This window comes from Protopterus annectens, chromosome 16.part0 (genome assembly GCF_019279795.1).
Source record: "Protopterus annectens isolate FY-2018-M chromosome 16.part0, PAN1.0, whole genome shotgun sequence".
NCBI lineage: Eukaryota > Metazoa > Chordata > Ceratodontiformes > Protopteridae > Protopterus > Protopterus annectens.
The window spans coordinates 145,090,088-145,104,626 of record NC_056750.1 but is presented as its reverse complement, the minus strand read 5'-3'; the positions used below and the strand labels follow the sequence as shown (position 1 = coordinate 145,104,626).

Below are 14,539 nucleotides of genomic sequence, written 5' to 3'. Positions count from 1 at the left end.
TACCCCCCCCCGAGCCATTTCTTGACTGCGACCACTAACACCTTACAACTAGGGTGGCTGACCTCATTGCCCCACCCTGCCTATGCTCCTGCTGTAGCCAACTCTTTCCCTGGTGATGGCGAATGAATGTAATGGTGTCATCTGGGTCTTAAAGATCAACAGTTGTGGGGTAGAGAAAAATATATAAAAAAAAAAAAATACAGTCACTTATTTGGAATCATTTACTTCCTTCAAAAGTTACTTTTGCTTAGTTTCAGAGTAGAAACTAGGTTTACTGCTGTAACAAATCTAACCAGGTTTTCCAATTAAGGCACTTATTGTTCTGACCTTTCACTTGGTCATTTCCAAGTCTAACAGCAGTTTTTGTTTCTAAGCAGAACACTTCTACATATCTGGTGTAAAAAAAAGACCTGAACATGAGTGAAGTAGAAGTCATAGAGACTCTATCTAAAAAAAAAAAATTACTTAACTATAAAAACTCCAGAGTAAATTTGGAAACACAATTATTAGGATATGCCTAAAACTGGCATGATTTTTAACACTTATTCATAGTACACGTCTTGGTTACACATAAAGGTAGGAGACAGACAGATGTAAGATAGGGTCTCGTTATAACTAACTACACATTTCTACAAAAAATGTTCTGAATTTTGTTGGCATTTCTTGACCACTATTTAAACTATGAATACTCTTCAGAAATTAATACATAACATACAAATGATCACTTCGCAGAAAATATTCAGAGAGTGCAAAGCTTTACAATAGGAAGGCGGAGGTACATGCAGGATTGGATGAGAAGTACTGGCACTCTGAAAACAAAGTGTTCGGTGGTGTGAATGACTGAGGTCTCCTTATCCTCCCCAAAGATATAATGACCTAGTAGTTCAATGTATTAGTTGCAAGGGTGCAGGAGTTGAAGTATTCTGCATGGGTATGAAGGGCTTTTCCACAATGACAAATAATGAAAAATAAACTTCACTTAGATTTGCCTGATAGCATTTTGAACTCTTTTTCAGAAGTACTTTCAAGCAAATGGTCTTAAAATGGTAATTTCAGACCTGCCATAAAGTGTACACACAGCAAATATTCTGTTGGGGAAAGAGGTGAAGCGTCTTAGAAGAAAATCTCCTGGATTAATGCAAGGAGCAGTGATTAATTCACATGCCCAAAACAGCATGTTATATACATATTTTCAAGGATTATGACAGCTAGACTTTAGGAGCTGTCTGAGATCAGCATTTCAGGACATTTACTTGTTAGGTTTGTACTTGCACAGTAAAGCACATTATATGCCAACTCCATTTATCACCATATGGAGTAAACCAGTGCATCAGCTTCATTGTCAGAGGTGCACAAGAAGCCCCACTATGGGAGGATACATGCCATTTAGGTTCCTGGTGCCACACGGAGATGAAAATAGCAAACAGTTCTTATATTTATTACATCCCAAGCTCTTGTTCCGTTACTCACCAACCAGGAAGGAAAGTAATGTTGTACGAGGAACTTACCCTTTTTGCAAATGTATGAGTACATTCACTGTTTCAGCATGAACTGTCTGTCTTACAGCCTGCAGAAGCATGATGGTCAGCCCAGCTATGAGAGCTTTTCATCCTCCCTCCCTTCTTCGGCTAGCAGACTTCTTCTCATAAGGACATCAGGATGCCAGTGGTATAAAGTGACACCAGCCAGCAACATCTATTGATCTTCCTTGCCCTGGCTACAGCAGTTCGGTACAAAGGTAAAAAGCAAACCTGACTCCTGGATCGACCCATCTCCCACAGAGAGGGAAAATAAAGGACTCCCAAAGCTATCATAAAGATGCTGCTATGCCTTGAGGAGGGAAAGTGCCTGATCAGAGGCAGACAGTGAAGGAAAACGTGGCTGACCTGGGTACCCATTCTAAGAGAGATATGGAGAGGGAAAAGGTGCTGCAACAATGAATATACTCAAACATTTACAAATATGGCATGTTTCATATACAACTGCACTATGTTTATTGTACTATTCACTGTTATAGTACTGACTCCTGGGAAGACTCCCAGAGCTTATGGCTAGAGTGTGGCTCTCATTTGGAGGAAGCAAGTCACAAAAGGCCCCACTGAATGGCCACAGCAAATCCAAGCACAGCCCTGGAAACACTACCTAGGATGTAATGCCTGGAAAAAAAATGCATTGAGAGGACAAGGAAGCCATCTCCAAGACTGACTGGATACTAATCCTCTCACAAAGACAGAGGCACCCTCAGTTGCTCTCACGCAATTAGCTCCCACTTGAAGTGGAATTGTCTTACTATTATATGAGTAACAGAAACAGATGCAGTGTGCTTTGACTTTAGATATGGTTTGATTGCTAATGTGCCTTTCCCTCTTTGCCTTTGGCAAATGAAATGAATTACAGGAGAGATTTCCTAAAGTGCTTTCTTCTGTTCAAATAAAGTCTTGAAGTTATCAGTGGACATCCGATAAAATTTCGATTCTTTCTTCTAATTCGGAGGTGATGAGAAGAATACAAGTAGGTGAATAGCCTGGTTCAGTGTCATCTCTGTCACCACCTTAGTCATGAAGGTATGGCTATAGTCTGTAGCGTGACTGTGCTTGTGAATGATAAGAAAAGGTTCCCTACACATGACTGCCTGTAGGTAAAAATCTTTCTTGTAGAGATTAATATTACCAGCAATGCAGTACGCCAGGACAGGAACATGATGTCAATGGAAGCGGCTAGCTCAGATGATGGTAAGTTGAGCTTCTGCAAAACAAAGTTTGGGTCCCATGGTGGAGAGATTTCCTTTTTGGGTTGCCTCAAATGCAGCACATCATTAAGGAATTGAAATCCAGGAGGAGGCAGAGACAATGAGACGGCTTATGAGTGTACCTTTAATAAGAGGACATAACTGGTCGTCAGAGGACTGACAGGTAAGCAAGCATCAATGACACCCTGGAAGCACATGGGCACTAATGTCTGTCTCAGTAAGAACCTTTTCTCCTTAGCAAAGTATGATTTCTTGGTGTTGGGTTTCCTGACCTCCATCAAGATGCACAGCATGTCATCAGAAAACATGCCTGAAAGAGATGAGTAATAAGTCATGCACATTGTCAGCTTTAACATTCTAAGGATGAGGTGGATTATGGACCCTTCATTCTGGATTATGAGGGCACAAGCTGAGGCAAAACTGAAGTGGTCCTACTATTGTGAGATTTAGCAGGAGGAAGAGGAAATGCTGCATCAGTCAAAACAGCATTTGTGGCCTGTTCTCCTTTACCTTCTACAGAATCCTGGGAATCAAGAATACTAGGAAAAGGTATACAGAACTATTCAGGTAATGTACACGGCATCTGTTGCCCAGGCCCCCACCTTTGGCATCCTCATGTAAAATTTGCTTAACTGTCTCTTCTCTAGAGAAGCAAAAGGTTCAACATCTGGAACACTCCACTTGTGAACATCCATGTTCAACATCCACATCAGAATCCGCTTTGGTTCTAATCATCTACTCTGCAAACATATTCCCTTGAGATGAGATGGTTGGGCCTCACTCCTGGGCCAATTTCCATACTTGTACTGTCAGTGAACAACAGATAAGAGTACTCCCTTATTTGCTATCATACTAGATCACTATGGTGTTCTTCATTTGGATGCACAGGGTTCCCTCATGACACAGGATCCTGAATGCCTTGATGGCCAGTATCACTACCATCATCCTTTTTAATTACTCCTTATGCAGGCCTTGTGCCAAGTACCTGGACCTTCAGCTCTCCCACAGAACCTTCCCAAGATGAATCTGAGGTTAGTGCATGGGTCCCCCTGGGCACCTCGAATGGTATTCCCCAGTTTGAGGCAAGCTTAGTTTATCCCCCGTAATATGCAAGGTAGTAGTGGAATGCAGCACTGTAAAGACTGGTGTGTTGCACCACCCATCTTTGACGAGCCATTCCAGCTTTCCTATATGCAATCGATATATGAAAATGAGCAGGATACAGACGGCCATGCATGCCAAGACTCTGAAGAAGTCTCCTTGTGAGCTTTGATTCTTCTCAGAAATTTCCCCAACAGAAAGAAAAACTTGTCTGAAGGAAGGAATGTTTTTTACTGTTCAGTGTCCAGCAAGACTCACGAAGAATGTAGTATGCAATTCCAGATGGATTTTGCTCCATAAGCATGCTTCCACTAGCATGTCATACAGCACTCATTTCAAAGGAGCAAAGTGTGACTCTGGAGGGGCTTAAAATACGTTCCACACACTTGAAGCAGTTCAAAGCAATGTCTAGAACCTGCCAGATTATCAATGATGTCTGATCAAGCAACGATTCATATAAGGATAAATGTGAATGCATTTTGCCCTGAAAAAGGCAATTACTTGAAGCCAAGCACTGTCTGTCTTGTCTACCCTGGTTATGGGGTTTTGAAGGTAGGAACCTTTTAGTTTAGGATGACCATAAGATTTTATGAACAGAGTAAAGGGTATTCATTAATTTTATCGAGAACTCCTTTGGTCAAATAGAAGAAAAGCCATTGCATATTACTGGCTTTTTCCTGTGCAAGACAGTAGGGATTGGGGAATTTGCCCTTTTCCCACTAAAGTGATATCTTGGCATTATAAGAGCATGTGGGGTGTGGGGGGGGGGGGCTTATCTCCATGCAAAAATAGTGTTTTATTTTTTAAGATAAGTTGAATTTTGATAACATATGATTGATGTACTTGTCCTTTGAAGTTTTGATTATTTGACATATACCTGGAGTAAAGGTAGAAGGCTCTGCAAGGTCAGCATTTTGAATTTTTGACCTTTTAGAAATGTGTTCACATTGGAAAGATCCGAAATACTCCTCCAAGTACCTTCATTTGTTGGGACTAGGAAAGGTCTGGAGTAAAATCCCATCCACTTTTCTTTTTCTAGTAACATCTCTATGGCTCTCTGTGATATCAAGTCTTTTAGCACAGGAGGGATGAGGCATATTTGATCCGTGGGAACCTGCAGAATGCCTTAAATGTTATTTTTTATATAGAACTGCAGTCTGTACACCTGTTTTAATATTCTGAAGCCCTACTTATTTTGTTTGATGGCCTCCCAGTGTAACACAGAGGTGACTAGTCTACCTCTTACCTTTAAAGGGGAGATTTATGGCAAAGTAAGGTAGGTGTTTGGTGCTGGTGGGAAAAGAGGGGAAAGAAAAAGGATGGCGTTGGCTTTGCTGAGCCACAGCTGCTCCTGCTGAGAAGGTGTTTGGGTCTCTCCTCAGCTTCCTCTCTGATCAGCTTGCTATTTTTTCCTGCAAAAGCCCTTCTTGACCTTTTGTGACATGCTCTTCTCCTGTTTAGGCTAGAGGGGCAAGTTTTACTGGGGCAGTGTCTAACATATTTAGCAAACAGAATGAAAGGAATCTTGAATGACTGCATGTTTTCACCTCTACCACTAGTTTCTTAAATACCTTTTCTGCAGGAACTACAAATAGACGTCCTTGTTGTGGGGGGGGGGGGGCATCAATGTGTTCTGCTTTCATATTTTCTGGGAGGGGATTAGTCTCCTAACCACAGATCCTGTAGCAGTCAACTTGTATAATGCATCCACTACATCAGAGTCGCATTTCATGGAATACCTGGCAACCTGTAAATGGAGTCTGCATAAGTTAAGCATCCTTATTCTCATCTGTCTTTTGTCTCAGCTGCTTAGAAAGAGACTCTTGGAGCTTTAGCATGTGAAACCAGCAGTTAAGAGCCCAGACAATCAGAGTAGCCAAGTTGCAAGTCTTCTCCCCAAAGCATTTCAGGATTCTGCTCTTCCTGTCATTGGAAACAGGGTTTCTAGATGTGGTCACATTAGAACGCCTGCTGGAACACAAATACATCATTGCTGAATTAGCCACAGGAACCTAATACAGGTACTTGTGGGAATCATGGACCATACAGAAATGGTTGGCATTTCTAGGAGCAGGGAGCTGGGAATCTGCCAGCACTATTAATACACTGGCCAGGACTACCACAACTGCAGAAATGGCCAGAGGTTTGAACTCAGGCAGCCCCAGAAAACTCCTGTACCTAATATGCTTTTGAGAGAAATCCTTGGCCTCCCACTTAAAGGCCACCTTCATTCTGTGAAGGGTAGCCTAAATGAGGCATTCCCGGGAGGCATCCCCAGAGGGCAATGTGCCCTCAGTGTTTGACTCTAGCTAAGAGACAAAGAGAGAAAAAGATGGCACTTTTTCAACATATACCACGCCTTACAGATTTAAATCTTAGGTATCTGAATCCCTCTGGGAGTTGACTCTCTTCCTCCTTTTCACAGAAGGGACCTGTGATAGTGATTGAAAGCCGGCTATTTGGACATTAAAAACTCCATATAGTCCTAGGCTAGCCTAAGAAATCCTGTGAGGAAGCCTGGAAGGAGGAAGGTCCACTCTACACCAGCTGAGTCGAGCTAGTTGCCGTCCACTTTGGCGTGGGTGCCTTCAGCCTGTGTTTGCGAGTGCAAATCCACTTTGGAAGCCTTGGTTTGTGGGAGGGTACTTAACCTTGTTCCAGTCCCATGATAATGGTGTTGGCCCAAAAGCTCTTGGATAGGCCTCATGCCCAGCAAAAGGCAACAGGATATTGGTTTGTAAGGATGTGATCTGGATTGATGGCAAAGATGCCTCCAAATAGATTGCCCATCCCAGGCTTTGGCTGTAAAAGATGTCAGATATGGGGGGCTGCAAAGGCACACAGACAACAATGGTGTTTTTGAGGCTAGTGGGGCTATCAGACTCTGATGCAGGGTTGTCAGCCTTCCGAGTCTTCTTCTCCATGGTTAAACTCATGCCCTCTTCAGAGACAAGTAATTCTGGAGCAATTCCACCCTGCACATTAAGGTCCCTAGTTAAATGAAACATAATGGTGACAAATGGACATGTCATATTCCAGTTTCAGTCAATACAGGGACAATATGTGGATGTCTTATTTGGGGACCTGTTTCCTACAGTTAATACTATTATTAACTTCAGAGGCAGACATGTTTACAGCTGTCAATAACTTTAAGAAATGTGTTCACTCTGGAAAGATTCAAACCACAAAACGAAAAAGGGATCTTTTTTTTCCAATTTGGTACTAATTTGAAACTCTGGAAAGAGGATGAACTGACAGACTGATAACACAACTGAAGGCTTCAGCAGATCCCTGAATTGTAGCAAGAAAGATTAGAAGATTGCATTGAGCAAACTCTATTAAAAACCACTGACATCCTGATGTACACATCAAGAAAGGGAGGATAAAGAGTTTTGGAAGTCAAGCTGGCTGGCATGCTTCTGAAGGCAGGAATCCTGAAAGTCTGTAATGCAACAGTAAACAGTAGCCGAACATCATGAACTGCAGTACGTAGCCCAGGCTGAACTTTACATCAGGACAAAAATCTGTATATTCTTCATTTTATGAGAAAGGCACTTCAGTGGTCATTTTTTCTGGGTAAGTGACAGCTAATGAGAAAACAAGCCACACATTCCACACACTGGCCTTGACACTAATGACACCTGTTATCTGTGGACCATTTCTTCATTACCAGAGCTGGATATGGAGGTTATCTTCTGTACTTCCCCTAGGAAAGACAACAGTGGGGTCCCGATTAGGATCTTCTAGGGCAGGAAAACCTACCTATCTGCATGTGAAACAGCTTAATTTTTTTTGATGTAATCAACAAGAAAAATGGTGTGCTGTGAAATGGAAAGAGCAGTCAACAGTTTTTACTATAAAAAGTAAATAGCAGACAGGCTGCTGGACAACAATATGTAACCAATATGGATGAAAAAATGTTCATTTTTTTCATCTGCTAAATTCCTGAGAGACTGCAGCTGATCATTTGGCTAGTGAATATTCTGCTTAAAATGGAGAGGCACCTAAAGCTGCCAACTCTCACTTCAGCATGCCCGCAAAGGTTCAACTGTTAGTGCTGTCAACATGGAGGCACAAGCCTGCGTTGTTTAATGCATTTCCAAATCCAGTCAGAAGACACACGAGTAGCATGCGTGTTGTCCTCAACATCACCCACAACATGGGTTGCTGTAGACGGATCAAACTCTGGGACAATTTCACCATCGTAGGCAATAAAATAACGCCGTATTCTGCTGAAATCATCCAGTGACTGAGGTAGGTATAGTTTTACTCCTGTAAATATGTCCAACAGTGTCTGAAAGACAAAACAGTACATACAAAGGAAAATCAAAAAATGTATGATTATAAACATTTATTAAAAACAGAAACTATGCAAAACTGTTGCGGTTTACTGTACACTCATCTGCAACTGATGCAAAAAGGAAATTCATAACAAATTATAATAAACAGTAAAACCCAAAACATTATCAAGTCCTCCTTCACTGCATATCATTTTACATTTAATCATTTTTCCACTAAATCAGTGGTATAAAAAGAGTTTCATGAAGAAATGTACTTTTTCCCAGATTATGTCTGCCACATGACAATAAAAATTATGCATAAACGTTTCTGTGGGATAGCGGGATAAAACCTTGACTGTGGCACAGATGATCTGAGCTGGACTAGTTCATAGGTTTATACTAGGCTATCTGCCCTAAGGCATTTATAAGCCTAGCCCAAATTTTTGTGGCTTACGCCACCCCTTATATGAAAAAATACTGTGCCCATTAGTTTGTTGTGCCTCTGTCCAGCAGTGACACAGAGATGATTCCCGGGGTAAACCTACGATCTCCCATCCACAGGTCTAGATTTCTCTTGAACAGTGTCAGCGAGGTGCTCTGCCTCACATGGACCGGGATTTTATTCCACAGAATAGGGAGTCTCTGAGTGATAAATCTATCCCTCCAGCACGTCCTATTTATATCCGTGCTAAGGTTTAAGTCGCTTGCTCTAGTGGTTTTGGTGGATTTGGATTTTTTGAGGTGGAGCATGTCCATTAATTCCGGGTTGGACATGGCCTTGTATGTCAGGCACATGTCACCTCTGAGCAGACGGTATGCGACTGAATAGAGCTGGAGTTTCTTCAATCTGGCAGCATATGACAGATTTTGGAGTCCCTTTATCCTTTTGGTGAGGAACTTTTGGGGTCTCTCCAATTGCTGCAGATGTCGGGTGAGATACATCCCGAATGGGGCATTGTACTCGATCATTGGTCTGATAAGTGAAGAGTACAGGGGAACAATGACCTCACTAGATCTGGATGTGAATCCCTTCATGATCAGGTGGGCAATGTAGAAGGTCTTTCTAACCACTTTAGCAACGTGAGTGTCAAAAGAAAGGCCACTGTCAACCTGGGTCCCCAATTCCCTGATAACCTCTTCTGTGCTTAGTGGATTGCCACCTATATGGTAGCTTGGGGTTACCTTGTTTTTCCCGAAGGGTATGACTATACATTTTTTGGCGTTTAACTTCAGGCCATGGCTCTGGCACCAACTATCTGTTTCCGTGAGTCCCTTCTGAAGGATATCCGTGTCCGATGCACTTTCCACTATGGCGCCCAGTTTGCAGTCGTCTGCAAACTTTGTCAGCCAAAGTCCTCCCATGTTGGCCTGTACTTCTGAGAAGTAGATGCCAAACAATAGGGGGCCAAGGACTGAGCCCTGTGGGACACCACTTGTGACCGGCTTGGAGTCTGACACAGCGCCAGCAACTCTAACCCTGTGAGTTTTGTCCTTAAGCCAGTTTGCAACCCATCTTGTGACATATGGGTTTACATTTAAGCTGGTAAGTTTTTCTACAATACCCGAGTGGGGTATTGTGTCGAAAGCCTTTGCAAGGTCAAGGTAGGCTGTATGGACTGCCTTTCCCTCATCAATGGCCTTGGTGACTGTTTCGAAGAAGTTGACCAAGTTCAAAAGGCATGATCTTCCCTTGACAAAGCCAAACTGGGTCGGGTCCAATGTCTGCAAGTCCCTATATCTTTGTTTATGAGCTCCATTATGATCCTCTCCATAGCTTTGCAGACTAGACTTGTTAAGCTTATGGGGCGGTAATTACCAGGGTCCGTGAGGCGCCGCCTTTGTGGAGTGGGACCACAGTTGCCGTGACGCCACTCCTTGGGCACGTATCCTGTGGTAAGGCTGAGATTAAACAGCTGCCTTATGTGCGGGTTTAATTCCTCATTTAGCTCGTGTAGCCCACAGCCGGGGACACCATCCGGTCCCATTGATGCTGTGTTTTTAGCTTTAGAGAGAGCAGCTTTCACCTGCGCATTTGAGATGTCCGGGAGGCTACACTCGGCTGGGATAGTTATCTCTCCTTTAGGGGAGGGGTGAAGTTTGCACTGAACCTGTCTGCCAGTATGTTGGCAATGTCTGTGGGTTCAGTGATTTTTGTATCATTTTGGACTAATTCTGAGCATATCTGGGAGTTTCCACCCAGGTTCCTAACATAGCTGAAAAAGGCCTTATGATTGTCCTTTGAATCCATGGCAATTTTTCTCTCAAAATTGGCCTTAGTTGATTTTATGAGTGCTCGTATTTTTTACTAATAATGATCAGGGGTGACTTCCCTTTTATGGATTTTGTTCTATCATGTAATAGCTTTCTCCTCTTATTGTAAAGTTTGTTAATGGCTGGGGTCCACCAGACTGGACGTTTGCCCTTTGTGGAAAGAGTCTTGGTTTTATTTGGGATTGCCTGATCCATGCAGTCCTGGAGGTGTTCATAGAAGGCATTTGTAAGGGCTTCCGCAGCTTGGGTTGTGGTTTCCACTGGCTCAGGGGCCTTGAAGGATACCACACCAGTCTTGAGTAGTGTGAAGTTTGCTTTAGAGAAGTTCTTCACTATGGTCTTTTTTGTTTGGGGTGGGGGCGGGATGTGGATTTCCAGTGAGATTAGTTTATGATCAGATCTCACCAATGAGGGATATACTTCCGGTGTGGAGCATTTTGTCCCTATGTTTGTGACAACGAGATCTAGTATATTTTCTCCTCTCGTGGGAACAGTGACTAGCTTAACTCCAGGAACCGTTGGGCTAGAAAGTTAGGGCTTGAGTAATGTTCCCAGTCTATATTCGGGTAGTTGAAGTCACCCAATATGATGGTGTTTGGAGATACATTTATACCCTCCAGTGTCTTCAGGAAGGCTGTGTGGGGTTCCTGAGTTTGAGAGGGTGGCCTGTAGCATGCTACAATTTGTAGAGCAGTTTTGCCTATGGTTAGTTGCACCTGGATGGTTTCCGAAGCTTCGTGCGTTGCCACCAACCTGGAGGTGTGGGTATCCTTTATGAATATGGATACACCCCCTCCTTTTGTGGTGTGATCCGGGTTTTGGGGCGGGAACGCATGATATGAGGTAAAACCTAATAGTGCCGGGGTGCTCTCAGGAGCCTTGAACCAGGTTTCAGTTACAGCACAGACATCGATGTTCTCCATACTGAGAAGGGCCTCGAGTGCGTGCATTTTGAGATTTAGACTTCTGGCATTGAGCAGCATTACCCTCAGTTTCTTCCCATTTTTGTTTTCTAGGGTGGTAGGTTTAGAATTTGAGCCTTGCCTAAAAAGGCACTATGGGGTGGCAAGAGCCTTAGCCAATATCCGAATCCCAGGGTGACAGGTGCAAGCCGTCCCTTGAAGCAGCGTGGCTTGTCAAGCATGTCATCCCAGGCAGACAGACACTGGATCCCCTTTGAATGACACCAGACATTAAGCCAATTGTTAAAGCTGATCATCTTGTCTCTATATTGTGGCATCATTCTTGGTGAAGGAAGGATACTGCTCAGGGTTAGGGTCATACCTGCCTGGGCTACATAATCAGAGAGCTCCTCTATGTCTCTTTTCATGTAGTCCAGGGAGGTACGTCTCAGGTTGTTCACACCAGCATGGACAATGACTGTGTCATATTTGTACTTGCCGTGGAGTGACCCGAGTGCTTGTGTTATGTGGCGGATTCTAGCGCCCGATAGGCAGCTTACTGTGACCCTCTCCTTGTTCAGCCTGGTGTGTGCGGATACCTGGAGGAGCCGGCTGGGGAAGATAAAAATCAGTGTTCAGTGCTGGCTCAGTCATCCTGAGTGGAGTGAGGTGGTTCTGGTTCACCAAATGGGTGACACCTAGTGGGGGACTAGGTGTTGCACACCCAGTGGAATCAGAGCCTATTCAGCCCATCACGTATGCCTGCACTGACAGTCATAAGCACAGGGAAATTCAGCCTGCAGAAGTATGCTTCCCTGTGGGAGACAGCAACAGTGGAACTCGAAAAAACTGCCAAGGGGAGGAAGTGATGATTCTGGAGTAAAAGGATAGTAACCCACAGGACTCACCAGCTCCCTCCTACACCCCACCCTCGTCATGGAACTGAAGACTGATTAGGATCTCCTGGAAGGAACAAATGGGTAGTAGTGCTCTCATCTAGGTCAGGAAATACCCCCCCCAAAATGAGATGACTACAGGTAGAGACCACATTTTGAGAGGTCCTGCAGGGAGGGAAAAATGGATTATGGGCAAATGGAATGCTTTTTTCCATTGCTTCTTTCATTAAGAATTATAGCAGTTCTTAAATAAGAAGTTATGTACTCATCGTAACATTCCATCTGAGTAGATAAACTTAATTTGTCAGCAACCTGTGGGTATCGGATCCGACTTCGGATCAGAGCCGGCAGTTTTCAACAGCTTAGATCTGAGCTCCTAGCTCCTCCTCCTATCCATAAACCCCTGCCAACCCTGACTGACCTCAGATCAAGTTTGTCCCCAAGCAGCAACTGCTACAGATTTACCAATTTCAAAGGTCATCTCTGAAGACAGCAAATGTGAATAATCGAAGGTCAGGGGGAAGGAGGGGGGGACGGTTGCTGACAAATGAAGTTTATCTACTCAGATGGAACGTTATGGTGAGTACATAACTTCTTAATCTGAAGTAGTGAACTTCATTTGTGCAACAACCTGTGGGACAGAGTCCCCAGCTACCTGAATCTTGGGCAGCCATCATAGAAGGATGTTCCGGAGCACTATAGAGCCAAAGGATGTTCTCCCTCTGGAGATAATATCCATAATCCATTATATCCATATAATGGTTGATAAAGGTATGAGATGAGGCCCAAGTGGCAGCGGAACAAATATCATCTAAGGATACCCTGGATCTAAAAGCAGCAGAGGTAGACATAGATCGGGTAGAGTGGGCACGGACTCCCTGAGGCGTGGGCCTACCAGAACTTTCATAAGCCAAAAGAATACATTGCGAGATCCATCGAGACAATGTAACTTAATGTAACTTTGGATACCGATTTACCCAAATTCATTTTGGCAAAGGAGACGGACAACTGGTCGGATTGCCTATGACCAGATGTCCTGTGAATATAGAATCGAAGTTGTCTATGCACATCCAAAGAGTGTAGTTTGTATTCTCCTTTGTTGTGACAGCTGGGAAAGAAGACTGGCAGATTAATGGACTGGTTGATATTTGATTCGGAAGCAACCTTAGGGAGAAAGGAGGGATTGGTCCTGAGGTAGACTCTATCCTTGTGGAAGGTTAGATACGGGGGTTTGACACAAAGGGCCTGAATTTCAGAAACTCTTCTAGCAGAGGTGATGGCGACGAGAAAGGCAGTCTTCCAAGACAAATACTTGAGATCCACTGAAGCTGCAGGCTCAAAGGGGGGAGCTGTCAAAGCCTGAAGCACTAACGACAAATCCCACGGAGGTACCACTTCCTTTACCGGAGGTCTGAGCAGGAAGGTGTCCTTCAGGAAGGTCTTGTACAGCTTTGAAGTAATCAAGGGACGCAGATTATGTCCGACATGGTAGTGAGAGATAGCTGCTAGATGAACCTTGACAGTGGAACAGCTAGCTCCCTGATGAAACAGCCCTGACAGGAAGTCTAATACCGCTGGCAAAGGAGCTGTGAAAGGATCCAAATTTTGACATTCTGCCCAGATAGAGAAACGTTTCCATTTGCTACTATAGACCTTTCTAGTAGAAGGCTTGTGCGCTGCTACTAGAATAGTTTTAACTGGGGAAGAGATACCGGGAGTCCTGGCTACAAATGGAACTGGAGCAGCCAAGCTGTGAGCTTGAGGCTGTCCAGATTTGGGACTGGGAGATCTAGGGGGAGGGATATTAGATCCGGACGGGGATCCAGAATCCAAGGGGGATTCACCAGATGAGACCAAAGGTAAGGGGACCAGGGTTGATGAGGCCAGAATGGGGCAATGAGGATTATCCTGCTCCCCAACTGGCTGGCTTTCTGCAGAAACTTCAGCATCAGAGGAAGAGGAGGGTAAGCATAAAGTAGACCGGAAGGCCAAGCATGCACCAGAGTGTCTCTCGGAGGTTCCCCGGAGGGGGAAATGAGAGCGAAGTAGTCGTGACATTTTGTGTTCGCGGGAGAAGCAAAGAGATCGCAACAGGGTTGACCCCATATGGCGAAAATCTGATTCGCTATCTCAGGATTCAGAGACCACTCGTGTGGTAACAGGATGGTGTGACTTAGTCTGCCCGCTAGGATGTTGGACCGCCCCGGAATGTGCATTGCTATAAGAAAGCGGTTGGTGGAGATCGCCCATTCCCACACCCTCATGGCCTCTCGACAGAGTGTGTAGGACCTGGTTCCCCCCTGTTTGTTGATGTACCAGACAACAGACATATTGTCTGAC

The 14,539-nt window shown here is 44.1% G+C and overlaps 1 protein-coding gene across 1 annotated transcript in view; it reads right to left on the bottom strand.

Moving 5' to 3' along the window:
• LIG3 (DNA ligase 3) overlaps positions 1-14,539 on the bottom strand; it is a 1,243,614-nt gene that overhangs the window by 739 nt on the left and 1,228,336 nt on the right. Inside the window, exon 22 of the mRNA XM_044058542.1 lies at positions 1-8,144. This exon is cut by the window's left edge and continues 739 nt beyond it. Within this exon, the coding sequence (XP_043914477.1) occupies positions 7,911-8,144 (234 nt within the window). The 3' untranslated portion in view covers positions 1-7,910. The remainder of the gene's footprint in view (positions 8,145-14,539) is intronic.